The sequence below is a fragment of the Cyprinodon variegatus genome, unplaced genomic scaffold (genome assembly GCF_000732505.1).
Source record: "Cyprinodon variegatus isolate N-32 unplaced genomic scaffold, C_variegatus-1.0 Scaffold333, whole genome shotgun sequence".
NCBI classification, from domain to species: Eukaryota; Metazoa; Chordata; class Actinopteri; order Cyprinodontiformes; family Cyprinodontidae; genus Cyprinodon; species Cyprinodon variegatus.
Window position 1 is genome coordinate 2,905 of NW_015150786.1, and position 21,154 is coordinate 24,058.

At 34.8% G+C, this 21,154-nt stretch overlaps 1 protein-coding gene across 1 annotated transcript; it reads left to right on the forward strand.

Moving 5' to 3' along the window:
- The first annotated feature begins 1,352 nt into the window (after positions 1-1,352).
- LOC107091352 (autophagy-related protein 16-1-like) lies at positions 1,353-5,203 on the forward strand. Its single transcript, XM_015385207.1, has 7 exons — positions 1,353-1,557; positions 1,633-1,696; positions 1,794-1,875; positions 2,360-2,433; positions 3,271-3,522; positions 3,620-3,741; positions 4,923-5,203. The coding sequence occupies exons 1-7, from the start codon at positions 1,470-1,472 to the stop codon at positions 5,003-5,005; spliced, it is 765 nt and encodes a 254-aa protein (XP_015240693.1). The 5' UTR covers positions 1,353-1,469; the 3' UTR covers positions 5,006-5,203.
- The last annotated feature ends 15,951 nt before the right edge of the window (positions 5,204-21,154 follow it).

Consider the following 21,154-nt stretch of genomic DNA (forward strand, 5'->3'; position numbering starts at 1 on the left):
TCATCTGTTCCTGCTTTGCTGTGACACCATCCTGGAGAGAAATAACAGCTGTGCTGCTGCCATCAACACCTTTGTTTATAGCTGTTGGAGATCAGCCTGTTTTTCAGTGTAGTACTGTTTCTCTGGTTGTGAGTTTCTGGATGTTCTCTCTTCATCCTCTGACATGGAAGTTGGCTCGGAGCCTGGCTGTGTGGTTCCTGGATGGTGCTTTCTTTTACAGTTGCTGTTTGTATCTCTGCTTCTGTCTCCCTGAACCCCAGTCGGCCTCGACAGATGGCTAAGAGGGAGTTTTTCCTCTCCACTGTCGCTACAAGCATGCTTAGTGTGATGGATTGCATTTGAGTCAATGAGTCGATGCAATCAACTGGTTTACCTTTGATAGAAAACCTTGAATTAATTTGACTGTATGATCTGGTGAACTGTAAAGTGCTTTGAGATGACGTGTTGTGAATTGGTGCTATAGAAATAACCTGAATTTAATTGAATTGTTTAATAAAGTAAGATTTTTATAAATGAATAAATGATATCATGAAAAAATGACTTGGAATAAAATTATTTTTCTCTTGAAAAACACGCTAAATAACCATGCATATTTCTCATATTTTCAGAGGCGTAGCCAGAAAATCCTAATAGGGGTGGCCAGTCAATAACCAATAAACATTGAGGGGTGGCCGAAAGGCATCAGAACCTCAGGGTCAATCTACACTGTTCAAACAGGAATTAGCATATTTTCTAAATAAAGACAAACTATACTTTCCTTCAGCCTTTGCTCACAAATAGACAGATCTATTTAAACATATATAATGTGTAAATAAAAGGTATAGTGGACAAAATTCTTTCAGGTTTGAGTTCTGGGGCAAACATATTTTACATAGTCATTACCTACTTTTATCAATAATCATTCTGCAAATTAATTATGTTTAAATTTACTAATATCCACATTTAATGATTTTTTTTTGTTATTAAAGTAATCATTTATCTATGATTTCACTGAAGACTCCTAGATGATTTGCAGGGGCACATCATTTTATCTTTACCCCAAATAATTCAAAATGTAGTTCTGAAAAGAGCATGAATTCTGTATTTATCATCTTTAATGTTGGTATATTGATGTGCATAATTACCCACAGTGTTTCTGTTGTCAAGTAGTTGTTAATATATGAAAAGTTTAAATGTTTAATAAGTTTGAACATTTCCCCTCAGAGTATTACTGCTGCCACAGTCTGTGTTACAGGGAAAAAATAGTAGGGGTGGCCAGTGATACCCTGGCCCCGCATCTAGCTCAAACGGCCCTGTAGCTGTAGCGGGGAGGAGCTGCGCAACCTGACTGCCTCACGCAAGTTCTGATTCCCAGTTAAGAAGAAGCTCATTTAGTTTCCCCAAAAGTTAAAGAAAACAGAGCCTATCGTTGGTATCTTGGGTGTTTTTGGATTGTGGCTTTGTGTGAAGTGTTTTTATTATATGTAACAATGGAGAGCTGGAAGAATCACGTGAGAGATCGACTTTTTCACAGAGACGATAAAGAAAAACTTCCATTTGTTGGCGTTTTCACTAAATGTAAGAATAATTTACTCTATTTCTGAATTATTTACGGTCCTCACCGCTTTGACATAGATACGTGTTTCTATCTAGTGTCTCAATTGGAGGAAAAACTTGAAATACGCAAACAGATTTTGGAGGATATTCAGGGGAAAAGGTTGTATAACAAATTAGATCCTCTTAAACCTTTATGTATTTATTTCATAACTTTTTTTTTTTTTACTACTTAACGTTTGTTTTCTTCTTTTTTAAAGTTTGGATATAGCAGTGGAATCTGGAATAAATGGCAAACTCTTTCAACTTCAGCTGAGAGAAAGTGAACACCTGGCAGACAAGGTGCGTCTAATACACGTTAATCAATGCAAATAATCAAATAAAAATTTGATCATTGCAAATATAAATAATTTTATATGAGTATTTTTGATAAATATAGGTTTTTAACAAATGTTATGGCACAGTCATCAAAATAAACACAAATGCATACTTGAAATATATTCATAAGTTTAACTTAAAAAGATTAAATTTAACGTTCTGATTATATTATCTACTTTTAGGACCTGCACATGCAGACCTTTTCATAATAACCCAAAGTTCAGTATCTCAGATAAGCATTTGACTTGAATAAAATCAAATTTAAATGCATTAAAAGAGGATTTGAAGATATTTTTTTTTTTTGCTATAGTCATTATATAAGTTGTACGACAGAAACCTGAATCGACTACTCTCTTCCTTGTTGTTCGATTTGTGCAATTTGTTGACCTTTCAACTGCTTCTATCTTCCCATAATCCAATCAGTCAATCCCTTCTGTTTTCTCCCCAGCTATCTCAAACTGTCTCTGACATGACCTCAGTCTTGTATGTGAAAGAAGCTGAGCTACAATACTGGCGCTCACGGTAATTTTTCAGCCTGTCAATTCCCAAATATCTATCAGACAAACAGACATGTATGGAAATAAATGATCGACCCTGAAATTAATAAACTTTATCTTAGAGTAGTGATGAAGTTCAATTTCTGGGCGCATACTTATCTGCCTACCAAAGTTTGTATGGATAGTATCAGTTACTATTAAAGTTGCGTCAATCTTATCAAACATATGATTAGTAACAAATACGTCCATTTGAAGGCTTATTTGTCTCCATATAATAAACTGCATGAAAGGTTCTGTTCAGAAAATCTATATTTATATAATATTTATACTTTAGGCTGAATTGAATGTCTCTAGAAGAATGATACTGTTTATATTCTCCCTAATGATTAACTAACAAACTTAACTTGGCTTACATGTGGCCAGAGGACTGTATGTTTGGCTGTTCTGCTCTTTCAATTCAAACTGAACTGTAAATAATCCAAAGTTACTATCAGTTGGCAGAATGACCCCACCTTTATTTAATCACAACATTTCTTTATGGTTTAGAAAACCATTATTAGTTTTCCAGATTTCCACCGAATTCATGATAAGAATATTATCATCTGGTATTTTCTCTGTGAAAACTTCCAATTTTAAAGAAAAGTATGTTCTGGATCAGCTTGTGTTTGTTTTCGATGCTGGATAGAAAAAAGTGAACAAATCAGAAGCATAGCATTGTGCAATGCTATGACGTCTGCAACAAATTGGGGAAAAAGGCTGCTCTTATGTTTTTGACTTGTACCATGAAATCTGATATCTTAAAGTGCAGAGTCACAGTCCTGCAAGGAGATCACTGAATATTTTAACATTTCTAATGTTCCAGTGTGTCCCAGTACCACCAAGAGGCACTCAATCTGGCTAAAGCGAAAAAATATTTAAAGGCAACCCTTATAGAGTTGGAGTTCACCGTGGAGTGTCAGTCCAAAGAGCTGACAGCCCTGAGATGGGAGCAGACCCAACTAAAGGAGGCTTTGGAGCAGGCTCAGAGAGACAACGAGCAACTTGTGCAGCGATGGATGGAGGAAAAGAGTGCAGAAGCAGAACGACTTAATAAACACAACGACATATCAGAAAAGTAGAATCAGTTTTGTGATTTACAGTAAACTTGACGTATAATCATTTGGTTAATTTTTTTCTAAAAATGTTTTTTTTTTTTTCTTTCATTTTACCAGGTGGCAACATCTGAGCAAACGGCTGAAGAAGCATTTCCGCCAGGAAAGGGAATCACAGTTTACTCCCTTATTTACAGAGACTATGGATGGTGCAAAAGGAACGTCTCTGTCAGTCAATCAGAGTAAGAATTCTCTATTAAATATCACACCTGGATATCACTCACAAGAGGTTTGAATTTTGTTATTATACCGTAAATCCTCTAATATTGGCCTGTATTCCATTAGTGGCCAGGTCTCTAATAGTGGCCGGTCTCGCTGTCGGTGGAGGTAAATAATGACCAGACTCGTATACAGGCCGGGGCTATAATTAGAACCAACAATGTTCCTGGGCAGTCCTCAACAACTTGTGATAGTAACATACATGTACGACAGAGGGGCAATGTTTGCTAACAAATCCAAGCCATTAGCATGGGAAGTCCCATCCTCACACAGAGATCGTAGTGGCCTTACGCAATCGTTCTGATCTGAACGACAAATGTGATTATCGGTAGGTCTGATGGTAACCAGGCAGCATTAAAATGACAGAATTTCGTTGGCCTTCGTTGTTCTGAATTTCCCTTGATATATATGATACTGGTAGCCTACTTCCACTTAGCCTGCCTCAAATAAAAATTCGCTATGATGGCAGAACAGTTTCCATTCTATTTTTTTAAACTTTATTTCACAATTCAGTTTTGCCAAGATTCCATTCTGTCTTTTTTTTTTTTTTTTTTTTTCGTATTGCTGTGCAGAAAAATTGCAGCTGCTGGAAGATGTCTGAATAATCTTCTGTATACCGTTATAGTAACTGTACTTTTTCTATAAAAGAAACTAGTATTTTATCGGTTCAAAGAGACACAAAATCTTGTATTTATTCATTCCACTGGTAGTCTGTTTTGATCAAATAGACATAGAGGCCTGTCTAATTCTGGCCTCCTTCCAATAATGGCTTGGACCAAGATGTACCTGTGAAATAAAGTCCCCGTCCTATATTAGAGGATTAACGGTATGCATCAAGTGGTAAAGGACATCCGAATAATTATTCAAGCTTTTGCTATTCTGATGTCTTATCTCATTTTTTTTTGTAGATCCCTGATACAGAGAATAATCTAATTGCACTAACACAACAAAAATAACATTGTTTTACTCTTCAAAAAAATATAGAATCAATTAATTAACCCTTTAACGAAAATACATAGGTAGTCATACCTTTGCAGGGTAATAAAATTATATTATTTTAAAGAGAAATTGAAAATTATAGACTGATTCTACATGGTTTCCTAATGTTTGTTATAACTTGTTAATTTTCTGATCTGGTTTTCAGGAGTCTGTAACGCTACAGAGGATGTTCAGATAAAAACAGCTTCGCTGCGTCAGAAAAAGTCTGGTATCGCCCTGGGATCTTAAACATCCTTGTATTCACATTTATTGATTTGTTCTTGTTGAAAGGAAACCAAATGTTGACAAAATGATCTTTATTATTTTATTTTATTTTATATTGTGTTAAAATAATAACCATGAGCTATAAAATTGATTTCTTAATCCAAATATGTTGTAGAATTACATTATGGATGAATAATCAACCTGTCATTTGGATCATCTGGCCAATACAATTTTTGTTATACCTTTTTTTTTTTTTTTTTTTTTTTTCTTCTTCAGGCATAACACAAATTGATTTTTTTGTGCTAAATGTCTGGTTTTTGTTATTGTAAAAGGAACCATCACTTGTAAAGCAGAAAAAACTAAACCCAGTCCCAAGTATTTATTATATTCTAGTGTTTTTATTTGGAAGTAGTAAAAAAAAAATAAAGGAATGTTAACTTAACTGTTTGTGATATTCATTTTTCTGCCTTCCATCTTAAATTATTTTTTTTAACAATGGCTAAAATTCCTGCTGAATCTTTAGCAAAAGTTTTTACAAGCATTTTTAGGTAATCAATGAATTGAGGCAATAAATAAAAAAAACATGCAAATGTTCATTCTTATGAAATTACCAGAGCTCTTTTTTTTTTTGTTGCCATGCATATTGGGCCTTTGGACTAATATGATGTCCACATATGTTTTTTAATAATATTTGGCTTTCATGTAATATCTTTATGAATATTTCCCCAATTAAAGGGAAGAAAAAAAAAAAACGTTTTTCACGCTTCTCCCTCAGTCACTACTATATATGTAGTGGGTATTTCTATGCTTGGATATTAACAGTTTTGAGGGTTTTTAAATTAATTTATATATATATATATATATATATATATATATATATTTTATAAAAACAAATCTGCATGAAGAATAATCTTGTCTGTCTCCTTTCCACAAAGCAATACATTTACAAAATTCTTGATGTATGAATAACACAGCAAGCATAAAATTATACATTAAAAGAAATATGACATATATATTCTTAGAATTTTACCTGATTGTTTGTACTACAGTCAGACATGCATAAGAGATCTTCACTCAGCATACTAGCGTTTATTGTCCTTATGAACATCAGGTCATATAGGTATACAGTCATATCACATTTGGGCAAAAGAAACACATTTCCAAATCTCCTTTGTCTGCAAGATATTTATTTTTTTTAATCCACTGGGCTCAAAACAAGCTTAGCAGATGGAAAATACCAGCACAGCTTGTGTAGAAACCAGAAGTGTCATTCAGACCATACACCTGTAACCGATTCACTGCGTTAAAAATGATTGTCATTCAGAGAAATTGCAAGCAGGGTACAGTAGAGCAGCTTTAAACTGTTCATAAGGAGTGAAGTAGTGTTACATCAAGGTTATATTACTCGAGCAGAAGTAAAAAAAAAAAATGCACTGGATTAAAATTTGGTTGACCTTATTCAAATAGCTGAACTAGCTCCTCTGTATGCAGTCAAATTCTCCAGAGTTCTGCTAACACCCTAATTATCTGACACCAGACCTTGAATGGGGTTAATGTCTGTGCACTCTTTGTTGCACTGTGTGTATATTTGCCATAAATATAATAAAAATAATGTTATTAATGAATTTCTATACAAGCTTGCTATCAAAGTTGCTTGGTCAGGAGGAGGGTTAAACAAATGGAAGTCTGGAGTGAGCCAATGAAGTGTACAAATTTTTTGATAGATTCAAGGGAGGTATGAGCTCAGCGTCCTTCGGTCCTGCCTATAGTCAAACAGAGATCCCCCTGGAGTCTTAAAGCTCTGAATACATTTTGAACTTTGATGTTAAACTTTTATAGGGCACTCAATGAAATACTTTGAAAACCTAAATTTCAGGCCAATAGTGTTATTGGAATCCAGGACAAGACCTTTATACCTTTGTAACATTAGAAAAATATTGATATTTTGATGGCAAAAATTAATGTTAGAAATGCCAAATTGACCAAAAATATTAAGAAAAATAACAAAAATGGTTCTATAAGAAATCCATGAAAAACTCTCTGAGAGTGAAAGAAACATTTTTTTTTTTTTTTGGTACAACATAACCATAGAGGCATTGATGCTGATACTGGCACTTACAATTTTTCTAGTTAATAAACCTAAATATAATTGTTAAATGTGCTTATTAACTTTTCAATTTACTTTTTACCTTTTTTTCTTAACTTGTTAACTTTTTTTTCAACTTAATTTACATTAGGTAATATATTATTCAAGGGCTCATTTAATTGGTCAAAGGCCAAAATAAGATGTACAGCCATGTAGCAGTATCTTTGCTGAATGGCTGTATATAGATATTGTGCTTCTAGACCTCACTAAGGGATGGGGGGACTCCATTTGTAAGGGGTATGCAAGTGATCAAAAACGGTAACTTGCCCTCTAAAGGGTAACTGAGCTAAAGTGCAGAAGCATTAGAAATTTACTGCTGAATTAATTAATTTATAATTTATGGATTTATTATGTCTAAACAGTTTGTTTTTGAGAAACAGATTTCAACGTTTTAAGTCCAACACAAGTTGCTTGCATACTCCTTTTGTCTACATTGTGTATGCTCCTCCAACTTTCTTTTTTTGTAACAACTTTTTATGTGTTGCTTTCCAGCAAATTGTTTTCAATTATTCAGCAGAACAAATCTCAAGAGACTATTTCTGTCGGTGGATAAACAGGTCTGCTCTACGGCCTCATGCCGGTCTGGTATCAGATTACCATTGAGTGTTCCAGGTTACCATGGTCACCAGTTTATTTTAGCAGTAAGGTTGGACATCATGATTTTGGTTTGTTTTTAAACCATTCATTGAAGAAATCTCAAACTAATCAACATGATAAGAGGTCGAAAACATTTCTCTCCATGCAATGGTGGCAAATGGGTAAGAAACTTTCCATTTTATGATCCAATTCCATCAAAATAGTTAAACACAATGCCTTCAGGTTTTATCTGTTTCTCTCCAGTTTCCCCATCCTGATTGTTCAGAAAGTGAGTTTAAGTCTCGTGAAACTTCTACAACCACTGGGGCTATGCTGAAGGAGACAAAGTCATGGTCGTCTGAGGATTATAACTTTGAGCGCTATCCTTTATACAAAGTTCACCCCAAGGTTCGTGTCTCTATGTTACAGCTTAATTTAAGAGATTGAAAGAATTGTTGAAGCTATTAACCTTTAACATCAAATGGTTTTTGATTTGTGATCTCCTTTTTTTCTGCTGCTTTATAGCAATCCAGAGAGTTTCCATTCTCGCATCATGACAACAAGATTGCCTTTAAAAACGACATCTTAGTCTTCCAACCAGTATGTATTTGTTTCATTTCAGGACAGGAAAGAAACGCTAAAAATCCTACTCACATCTTTATCTTCTCTTTGTTTGTGTCCATCAGGATGTAGGACGAAAGCAGTATGCTTATGATCTTACTCAGAGGAAATCCCATTTTTCTCTGGGCCATGATGCAGCTGAAAACTGCACCAAAGAACTGACTGGCTGCCTCTCTACATATAAAGCAGACTTTAATCCGGTGAAGAACATTAATGTTCCAAACAGGTTTAAGAGGTTCCCCCATAACCACAAGTTAAGGTCAGCAGAGGCTACCGTGGAGCAGTTCATGTGGTTCGCACAAGAACAATCCAACATCACCTTCAAACATGAATAAATATAAATAAACTGAATTGAAAATTTAATTGAATTGAAAAACCTGATAGATTTTCCCTGGAAAATAAAAATGTTCAGGAAGCTAAAATAAAAGTTTTCTTGGATTTTAGTTTAACGATTCTTGAGTACTAACTGACCTTGGTGATAAATAATAATTCAGTAACTTTTTAGACTAATACAAATTGCCAATGTTGTGTAATACTCTTGTTGGAGTTAACAAATTTGAGTAGCCTGTCTTATAAGTATTTGTTTTTTTAGATTAAATTTCTACAACATTTTTTTTGTTGTTGTTTGGGATTAAAATCTAATTTGAAGTCGTATTTTGTAAAAAATGTATGACTGTTACGTTGGACAAAAAGCTACAACTTTTAGATGTGTCCTCAGTCCACCACACCTGAATCCAGTAAGTAGATGATTGACAGGACTATGGGGAAAATGTAAACTAAGGAGGCAAACCAAAAATTTGGTAATAATAATAATAATAATTGAGGTGGAGTGTTGGTCTAGTGGTTAGAGCAGTGTGCTTGTGCTCTGAGAAAGTTGCAAGTACCCGGTTTTATCCCAACAGCCTCCACTCTGGGTTCCTGAGGATGACCCTTAACCCTACACTGCTTCCTAGGTGCCACACAATGCCAGCCCACTGCTCCCCAAGGGGATGGGTTAAATGCAGGGGTATATTTCTCCAATGATCAATAATATTCAATTATTATTGTTATTTGATTCAGGTGTGTTGAACTATAACATAACATGTAAAAGGTCTAGGATATTGACCTTGGAGGACTGGAGTTACCAAGCTCTGGTCTAGATAATCAATGAAAAGATACATGTCCCTTATTATAGAGAATCATTGCCTGTTGATTATGTGGTTTTAATTTAATTTGTTTATATAGTTCTTGTTCACATAAATAATTGCCTCAAGGAACTTTCCAAAAAAAAAACACTTAATGTATTCTTGTTGTATCGAGAGATTAAAAGTTAAGGACATATATTCCAACTTGATCTTAGTTAAAATGCAATGAATGTCGTTTATTAGTCAAAGTAGTGAGAATAAAAGCGTTCTGTCTTATGGATACACTCCAGATGAGAGAAATGTAGTTTTCACATTTAAATATTTTTGATAAGGAAATAGAACTCGTAGTCTTTATAGGCTTATTTATTTATACCAATTGTTTTATCTTTTACTTCCCTTAGATTGGCTTAATCAAGTATAGCTCCATGAAGGTAATATTTTCCAGTTTGCCATATTCTTGTCCCCTGGTCATTCTAGGGTAGGCATTCCAAGGCCTGTGGGTGTTTTAGTAGCTCCAATATTTTCTATATTTACCTCGCTGTCATTTTCTGAGAAGTTGTAACATCACAACTATCTCTTAGTGGTGATGGGGAGCAGTAGCTCAGCTTTGAGGCTCCCTGCAGTAAAACTGCTCCTCCATCTTTATCTCCGAGGTTGAGACCAACCTATTTACAGAGGAAATAAAGTCAGATATCTGGGATCTAATTCTTTATAGTCAGTGCAAGGGTCAGATTATTGACAGTCCATAATTTGAGAGCCTTACTCTTTGAGTCAGCTAGACAATTATAGACTGGAGCAGCACCTTCATTACTGCCCCAGCCTATCTTTCCATACTGCCATTACTCCTGAACCATTATGTTTTTTTCTTTAGTCAGAACTGACAATAAAGTAAGTTCAAAGTTAAAGGAACTGTCACTGTTATCCTGCTGCAAACCAATGAAAGTATATACTGAACATATTGGGCTAACAAACCAACAGAACCCTTTAATCCCTTTAAAAGCAAAAACGAGACCCTCAGCTTCCCAATCCATCCCCTTAACCCTATTTCATGACCATGTCTGCCACAAATCTAAAGGTATTAAAAGTCAGTCTACAGCATTGATTCCGCAGTAGTCAATGATTAGTAGTAAATGCATTGCAAGTGGTACATGAAAATATTTTATTGTTTAGGTAGTAAAATAAAATAGGGCTGGGATCTGTTTTGCTTTGTGTGGACCCAATTAAAAAATTGAACAAGCTTTTATCAAGCAAAAAGTAAGTTTTTCTTATATGTTTGAGTTTACCTTCAGCTGTGACAAACATCAAACCAAGCTGAGGAACAGACTGGATGTAAAGAACAGTCTGGGATCTGTTGTTTTTCATGCTAAGCTATCAAAGCTCAACACAGCAGCTTAGGTGTCTGTACGAACACAAAGTAAAGCTAAATAAGTCAGTCGGACTATAATTTTTGTTTCAGATTCATCAAGTTTAAATGTGATTATAAGAGAGTTACAGGAGTTCCTGTTACAGGTTTATAATATGATTTTAATTTCAATTTATTTTGATTCTTTACTACCTTTGAGGCAAATATTCATGTTTTTTTGTTTGTTTTTTTGAGATGGAAAGAATAAAATGCCCAAGAAATAAATAATCAAGTTAAAAGACTAAGGAAAAGAGTTTTTATTTTAGAATCAGTTATCGTACATTCCACTTTTGGGCAGTGATCAATACTTTTGACTGAGAGGGTTTATTATTGGTAAGACAAAATGCTGGCTGGCTGAATCAATGATTAATGAATCTGGTTATTGATGAAATACCAGATAAGGGATAATTATGAAGAGTATGAGTTAGATAAAAAGGTGGTGGCCTTTTTTGAGAAGAAACTGGACCTGGACCCTACAATTAAAAATAGGTATGATTAAAAAGCTAAGCAGCTTAGAAAACAAAGTTACAAATCTCAGTCCTGCCTACTTAGGGTAAAGTTCTTAAAAAACAAGGACAGAAATACTGTTTGACACAATTTAAGGGTTGAATAAATAAGTAAATGAAGACTCCCTTCCTATAAATTAAAGAAATTATTTAAAAAAAATAAAATAAAAAATCACAGCTGCTAAAGACTTTCCTTTATTATTATATATGAAAGTCACTTAGTCATATATATATATATATATATATATATATATATACTTTAAATGTATTTTTACACTGACAATATTTCTGTACCTGTATGTTATCCAGGAAAACTAGATGGCTATAAAGCTGTTTTTCAAGCCTTCCAAAAGCAACAAAATCATGAGTCAATGACAAATGCCAGTGTTAAATAGCTTAATCTGTCAGAGGACTGGATCATTGTTGAATCAAAGGTGATTTTACCAGTGTTATCAATTCACCAATTTAGAAACAATATGCTTATTATAGATATTCAAATATTCTATATTTTAACGTTTTTATGAAAACACACAACTTCCCATGTACAGAAAACTCCAAAGCTCATTTACCCTATGTTCTTCTGCTGAAACCTAAAATGGTGTCCAGACCCTAGGAGGAAGTGTTTACCCTTAAGAGAACAACACAGGTGAATATTCACATCAAAGTATGCAACTTTTAAAACAGCTTCACCTGTAAAAGTTATATACAAACATTTGCTGAAGTTTTACAAAAATAAAAAATAAAATGTGTTTACTATCAGCAACATCTGCAAAATACCTACTGTTTAGTATATAATTTTACTTGATTCTGAAACGTCTGTTAGTTCAGCTGGTAGAAAAGATGATTAAAACTGCATTTTGTGCAAACAGAAGTCGCTGTTTGAAATAAACTTTAGGATTCTGGCTCCCTGAACAAATCTGTTCTTTATTCAAATAAGTTAGTCACTTCTAGTAGAGTAGCCAGACATTTTTCTTTTTAACAATATCATTTAATTACTCTAATTGCTCAAGTGAAAAATAATAATAAATAAATAATAAAAAAATATTACTCTTAATATTCTCTTTGTTCAAAAAGTTACTCAAGTAAATGGAACTAAGTATACCTACTTACAGCCCACCTCTATTGAATGGTAATACCTTACTGGTAGTTTTCAGGATTGCCAGCTGGGGGCAGCAGATATGAGTTAACATTTGGCCTTCTGAGCCACATGAGTAGCTCCCTTGGCCAACCTTCAATCACAAGACATCTAATGACCAAAGCCTCTGTGAAATGAGTCTACTTTAGGAGAGAAAATGTGTGGAAAATGAATATAAAAAGAATGTAGCTATTTTAATTCAATGTGAATCAACGTGATGACATTAAATTTGAGCATGTGAAATAAATTAGGCCTGATTTGAGTCATAATGGATGGGTTTGTTTCACCCTAGGGCATCAAATGGATGGATATGTTTGTAACTATAGGACAAGAGAGGCATGTGTGGGAGAGTTGCTGGAGAACAGTGTGGGAAAAAAGAAACCATGAAAAGAATCCGTGACCAGTTTCAACACTGGCTTTTCTTTACAGTATGCTACGACCAGCTGCTTTCTTTCTCTAAGTGCTCACTGGGGATACTGGTATTTTTTTCAGCAACTTTCTTTCAACTTATTTAATTAACCTATCCATATATGGGATTAACCATGTAGATTTATCAATTTATCAAAGAGCACAGAAATACAACTATTTTTTACTTTATTTAATGTCTTCCTTGTTAAACTATTGCCTTTGTAATTTAGTCACAGCCTAGATGAAGCACACCTTGATACTCTAGGATTTGAGTATTACGGTACATTGATCATGTGATTGAAAGCTTTAAATCAGTTTGTTTGCTCTTGTTATTGTTTGTTTTGTTTATTTTGCCCACGTTACTCTGAAGTGTAACAAATAAAATACTATGCAACAATCCATAGACTTTAAACACACAAAAGGAAAAACGTTCAAAGCAATTTTTTGCAGCAAGTTGTAATCTACTTTGTGGTATCTACTATTTTTATTCTTCTTGCTTCTTCTCCGCCAGACTGGATGGGATCAACTTGTGAAGACAGATTTCCAAGTCATGTCACGGATTCTTAATTTCGGTTTTAGATCTGGACTTTGTTTTGGGCCAATCTGACTCATTAAAGGCTTTGTCCATGCAAATGTGTCTGGCCACATATAAAGGATTGGTGCGCTGCTAGATGATCGTCCTCTATGCAACCCTTAAGTCTTTTGTAGCTTCATACAGTTAAAGCTTAACCTAACTTCTCTGATCGCTGTATGGAGCTGTTATCTCCATAGTTTGCAGCTGAGATGGTGTGTTTACAGTGATTTGCAGTCTTAATTTTAAACAAAACTATCTCTTTCCAATATTGTATTGATCTTGCAGGGAACTTAAGAACCCAAAGGAATCTTTTATAATAAATCTAGTACATGTATTATCAATAAGTAAGAATTTATTGAAACTAAAATTTAATTTTACTCTCATCTTACCAGAACATCCTCTAACACAAACTGAAATTAAAGGACAGATAGTTTGATCTCATTTAGAAATATAATAACCTCTCAAGGCACAGTATCATATTCAAACAATAGAATCAAATAATCGTGGCTATCGGACTGCCAAGTGTGATATATTTACATTGTTCTAGATACTTTTTCATGGCAATATAGAAGCTGGACAGAAATATTCTTTGACATGGTGGATTAACAAACTACTTCTAGTCTGGGAAGCCTCAAATAAATCATAATATAAAACAATTTTAATACATGTCAGGGGATGGAGAGCTCTTACAGAGAATGCCAAAACATGGTGTCACATATTGCCGGAGATCTGTGGCCATGTATTAGTTACCTTGTGCAGTCAATGTGAAGCCCAGGAATAAGCTCAATCAAGGTAACTTACAGGTATGTGTTGGGACCTAGTCTCTTAGAGCGGAGGTCTTCAACAGGGGGTCCACGACCCCCACGGGGGTCCAAAAAGGGGGTCGCGAAAGTTTTGGTTGATTAGACTTTCTTTTCTTTATATCCCCTCCTGCAATTTTTTCCACTTATTGAAATGTCTTTAAATACACATTAACATGAATTCAACTAAAATGGAGGCAGAAGATGTCTTTCAGTCATCAATGCACACATTCAGCGACACACAGGAGCTCTTTCAAGCTGGGCACCGTTTCATTCACAACACCTGTCTCATCAACCAGGAATCAGAATCAGAAACACTTTAATAATCCCAGGGCCAACTAACTTTCATTACTCCATATGTAATAAAGTGACTATGGGACCAGTTTGATATAACACAATTTCATACAATATACATAATTAGGGTGTCCCTTCTCCATCTCGTCATCAGTTTGGGGGTCCTTGGCCTGGAAAACTTTGAAGACCCCTGCTCTAGACTATTTCATTTTTTTAAAGTGCAGCCTTGTTAAAGGTAGGCAGCAGTGATAAAAAAAAAATAAAATGTGATGAAAAAAAGGGATGTAAACATGACTGTATGGTTACAGTTCCAACATTCAGGTTTTATTTATTTATTTGTTTTGTAACCCATGTTACATAACATTTAGGAGTCTCCTGGTCCCCACTGGGAATGGTTCTCATCTTTGGGTGGGGGTTGGGTTTAGAGAAAAGATGTGATTGAGTTTAAGTTAGGTTTAGGATTAGCTATATGATGACAATGGTTAGGGTCTGGGTTAGGCCATAAAAATGCATGTAAAATTATGGGAAGTCAACTGAAAGCCCCGTTTCCACTGTCAGTGGATAACAGGACATAATGTATGTGTGTAATGTTATCTGGAGGCAGATGCATATATGTAAATACAGTTACTCTGTGGAATATCAAACCTCCTTCCAAGGACAAAAGACACATCTCAGTAAACAAGCATTCAACCACCAAAGCCTTGTACCTCATAAATATTAAATCAGGTACTTTGAATACTACCTCTTTGGTGTTAGCAGGCTCTAGATTCTTCCCATTTGCTGTGATTTATTCGCAGGTGCACGCGCCTCTTTGATGTGGTGAGTTGAGAGGTTTTGCACCTGTTAGAGGGAAAGAAAAAAAATGCTTTGAAAACAAGAGGTGGATTTGCCAGACAGTCAAAATAACACCAACTGAAGGAAGATTTATGTTGCCATGGCACATTAGGTGTGTGTGTGGTCCTGTCAAAAAAAGCTGCTGTGCTGTTTTGACATCCTCTGTTGTTCGCAGCAGAATTACTTGTGTCAAATATGACAGATTTAGGTTGTGCATTTTATCCACCTATTTCTTAATGATATAATTTTAAATCAAATTGGACAGGAGATTAATTGGTTGTTCTTTATTTTTCCACCAACTACAACAAATTTCATGCTCTGTCTAGTTCCTGTGCTTTTTTGTGTCTTTTTAATGAGATGTCAGAGTATTATACTTACAATGTTGTGAAACAGCATTTGAGATAATACAAATTTCTTCTGGGGTTTTCGTTTGTTTGTTTTGGGGTTAATTCGGCATACTTGAATGTTTGTGGACATTAAACAAATTTCAGTTCACACAACATGCATTTAGTCATTTTTACATAATTTAGAGAAAAAAACGTACTTAAAACCACCCTCGTCTTGTGTGGAAAAATTGGGAACTTTGTTAAATTATTAATTAATTGTTATTTTTGACTTTTTACTTAGAAAGAACCTTCCTGACAAAATGAGGTAGAAACAACAATACATGATATCCTATTTTAAAGGAATATAGTAGATGAGAACAGGTAAAGACATCTAACAATCTCAAAAATAGATTTGTTTATGCTTCTTTGCTCAAGCAAATTCAAGTAAAAGCTATCATAAACAATTAGTAAAAACGAAAAGATCCCCCTGCACATAACTTTAATAACTTTAACATTTCCTCCAGGAGGTCATCAAAGAAACCAGAGCGGGATCTAAAGAATGGTTACCTCATTTATTTCAATAAAGGATTTTTCAAGAATTAGGAATAAGAAAGAGACTTAGCAAAAATTGAATCCAAGGCCAAAAGAACATAAAGACCATCTCAAATTTCCCAAAACAAATCTTAATAACACCCACCACTAAGATAGCCTTATAGAGAAAGTGCATAATACAATGGTAAGACATGGTAGTGGTGGTGTGATGGGCTGAGCTGTTTGGTGCTATGGCCCCTGGGCAATAAGCAGTAGCTGAAATAAACATAAATTCAGAAAATCCTAAAGAAAATATTTAGTTATTCTTTCATGACTTAAAATTTAAGCTTACATGGGTTACTTGGGTTGATTACTGTTGTGGCTATCTTTAAAGCATTTAAGGCTTTGAATAGTGAAGTACAAAGTGTTCTCTATTTATTTTCCTTGGAACTCTCCAAATCCTCATAGTCTGAGGGATTTTTCCTTTTTCTTGCAGTAAGTTGGCTTAGGTTTTTGGTGCCATAGTGGTCAGAGACCATCTAGAGTCTGAGGTTGATAAAGGTGTATGACTATCTCTTTTCCACAGAGGACTAGATAACATCCTGAGAACATTTCCTTCATGTGAGGAGTTTGTTCAATTCAGATAAGAGTTCCCCTGCTAAAACTTTCCCAGAAAACTGTGTGTGTGGGTATCTGTGTGTTGCATGATAATAGGAATTTAGAATGTGTTAGCTCTAGTCCAGTTTCAGCTGTGAGGTCCCTCAGCTTGACTTTAAGGGGTACAAAACAAATTGTATTGCAAGCCCAAACCTGCCCAGGCACTACTCACATTCCTTCTTTATGTATTTTAAGGCTTTTTATACAGATTGCATGCAAATGTGTGTGTAGGTGGTGAGAACAATCACATTAGACCCGTGTAAACACAGACCTTAAAGGCATCAGTCTGCTAAAGTATACCGCCAGAGAGACAACAAGATAATAGCTTATGCAAGGATAGATAAATTAATAATTCATAGTTTATATGTATAAGAGAAATTGAAGTGAGTTTACAACTTTGTAAAGTAATGGACAAATTCATTTTAAACTGTGGTTTTTACATAAACAAAAATCAATTCTATTAATCTTATTGTCATTTACAGCCAAGGGGATTTTTAACCTGGGGTAGTTCATCAAACCAGTGTCATCAAATGTTAAAATATGTAAGATATGAAAACAGGAAAAAGATGAAGAGATTGTGATAAATCTCTGAAATTCTTACTGTAACAACCCTCTGTTGGACATACTGCAATTTGAATAGAAAAGAATAGAATTCAACTTTATTGTCACTACACTGTCACAAGTACAAAGCAACGAAATGTGGTTTGTATCTACAAGTGCTATACAGGATATAAATACCTATATATATGTGCACAGAGACTATGTATGCATGTACTATAAATAGTATATATATCAGCAGAGAATATTTGTTAAAGGCTATAAAATACATAAATAAGAAAACTATATACAGATTATACATGAAAATTAGGATATGGATTATATGTATATTAGTGAGATTATAATACAGGATAGATAATGACAGATAATAGCAGATAAAAGATTTGCAGATTATAGTTGAGAAGCGCATGTAAGTGGTGTTGTATTATCATTACAATTGGATTATTACAATTATTACCATAATCAAAATCTATTTATTGTCTTATTTCAATTTTTTTTTTTTTTTTTTTTTTTTTTTTAGGGATTTAGGGTTGTTCCTTCTTCTGTTCATAACTCAGCAACTCCAATTAGCTTCCCCATCCCTGTTGGAGAATAGCATCTCCCAAGGCATAATGCTGCTTCTGGGATAGCAGCAATGTTGAGAATAAAGGGTTGTGCTAGATTTTAGCTACTTACAGCATTATGCATTTTCTAATTTGACCAGAAGTTTGCTAAGTTTTGTTACGGTTCGTACAAATTAACCTTTGATAAATTTCTTTCAAGAATGACTCTTTTTTTTCCACCCTCATGCAGCCACACTGCATACATTGCTGCACCCATTGGATCTTTGCTTCACCTGCAAAGTTTCCAGAGACCTCTAAAGTAGGCCCTGTTTCTGCTATGGCTCTAACACCGATGCTGGCAGGGAGACCCCGATGATCATTACAGCTCCCCTAACTATCCTCTGAAATTCCCTCCTGGACACCATAATCTAGCTGTAGTAGCACTGTCACATGCAGCACATAACACATTCTCTTACAGTGATGCAGTGAGGAGGCTAGACTGGAGCAAACAAATGTCCCTCATTTTCTGGTTCCATTAACTAATTATGAGATGCAAAACATCTGTGCATCCTACTTTCAGACCAAATGTGGTTACTTTTAAATGCATATTGTTTGCAGATGGGAAATAAAAGGTTTCTTTAGCTTTCAAAGTTAGTAGTTAAGACTTCATAAATGTCTTTTAAACTGCTTTACAATACCTGAAGCTTCTTGTCTCAGAGCCACAATTTTAGGACTCTAACAGTAGATGCGTTAAAATCACTCTATTTTTTGCATCGTTCTTTAGAGACTCCATAGATTTATCAACACTTGTCAAGAAAAATGTAATCTCATTAGGTAACGTGCACATATCTATGACTGTCAGAAGCATGACCTCACAGCCCTATCATTTCCTAGGCTGTGTTAAACAAGAGAAAGAAGCTAATTTAGGAAACATGATTGGTAACATGTCAGAAAGTGAAGCGAATCACTTTTGACATGTTTCTCTAATTGGACTTTACACATTCAGCTGAATACGCTAGATTTAAATTGTGTTTTTTTTCTGTTGAACACTATAGAGACTATTGTTATTTTTGGATAAATATTACTTTCAGCTCTAATGTAAACCACATATGCTGTCTCAGTAATGAGTCTGGACAGCTGGTTGAATGGAAGTATTCTAATCCCTGCTGAAGGAGGAAGAAGCAACAGCTAAAGATATCCCAACAAGCCCAATAAGCTGTTTTCATATTTATTCTTCAATCCAATCATTCATTTTCCCTGCTATCCTATTTAAGGCCTTTTTAGAAATATAGAATAAAGAAAGAGTAGCTAAAAGTGAATAAAAAAAATGACAGATTTTTCTTGATGATTATGGAGCTGTTGCAGTTTTTTAAAGGCTGCTTTTAAACATATTCTGCTTTTGTATAACTCATAGCCTTAATGTAGGAGGTACATTGCTGCATAATGGTGCACAATCTTATGTCATTATCAAATGTAAATTACTCTCCCACAATCTTTTTAGTATTGTATCCTATATCCTTGTTGCTCAATTCTCAATTTAACTTAATCTGCTCTTTAAGCTGGGGGAGAATCGTGAATTTTCTGTCGGTAAATTAGCTGTACTCCTGTTTTTATAAGATGTTATTTTAAAAACATGCATGAGATCAATAAAATGCCATCAATAGGGACTTAAACAAGGTTGAGACTGCTAGATTTACAGAAAACCTGTAGAGAATTAGTGAATATGTAGACTTCTTTTAAAAATCTAAGATAGTACGCAGCAGCATACTTAAGGAGCGACCATGCATTGAGACATGATTCAATCGCAAGGGACTCACTCAAGGTTGCAGTGAAATATTCATTCAAATGAAGTAAAGAGTGGAGCAGCATAAGAATAACCCGTCTTTAAAGATTAACATAACCCTTGGAGGTGTTATTGTATCCCCATAACCGAGTCAAGACTTTAGCAGGTGCCGAACAGCTCTCCCTCTCTGTGAGTTACTGCATTAGGGTCGCTCAAATTTCGTAGCACAATCATGAGCCTCCTGTTCAATCTCTGGAGTAGAAGAATTGCTTTGCATTTTAAAAAGGTCAAACACTCAGATCTCTGCCAAGAGGAAGTGAAGGGAAAAAAAATAATGTCTCTTTGCAGAAATATGCAGTCACACACTGCTGATCCTCTCAAAGACTCACTGTACATTGAGCAGATTAGAAGAGAGTGTTGACTGACATCCCCGATAACAAGTGTTTTTACAACAACAGATCATAATTCATTACATTACTTACATTATTACTTCTTAATAATGGACACAGCATTGTGTTGGTTATTTGCAGAATGAGGCATACACAGTAAGTATATAATGTTTTTTGTTTGTTTGTTTGTTTGCTTTTAGCAGGGTTTGATGCTTCATTCAGTTTAATTGTTGTGACCAACAATTAACACAAGTAGGATAAGCTCATAATTAGCCACAAACCCCATTGTTGGATATAATCTGCAACTATTGAGCGGATTTGAAGTGACAATTTTTCCAAATTCCAGAAAAAAACGTATAATGCTGTTCAGTGGCATTTTTTTGCATGAACAGTGCCCTGAGCCAGACGCTCACACCCCCACACACACGTACACCCATAAACACCCACACATGCTGAAAGCCTAGTCTGAAACTGCTTTAGTACCTACCTTCCAGGTTTGAACATATAAACAAGTCTTTTTTCATCCATGCATATCCAAATTCAAAGATAGGATCACAGCCTTTAAACACAAATAAAGGTTTTATTCATCTAAAGCTATAACATTTGACAAAGTATAGAAAACTTTGAAAAATATAAACTCAACACTTTAAAACAGTAACAATTTTACCTTAATATATCCTCTTTTAAGTCCCTGTGATGCTAATCTGAATGTTAAGGACTACTGAGGGGTCTGCCATCTCCTTCTATTGTCTCTGACCAGAAAACTACACTTGCAACTTTCTATGCCTCCAGCCCAGTAGCACTTTCAGGGCCTTGATAATATCACTTTTGCTTACCTACAGCGTTATACCATTAGCATAAATAGCTACACCCCACTCTACGCTACTCACATGTATTGACAGAGCACTTGGGGATTTTGGAGGTTTGTGACACAGCAAAAAAAGCCTACTGTTCAACTGTTTAAATT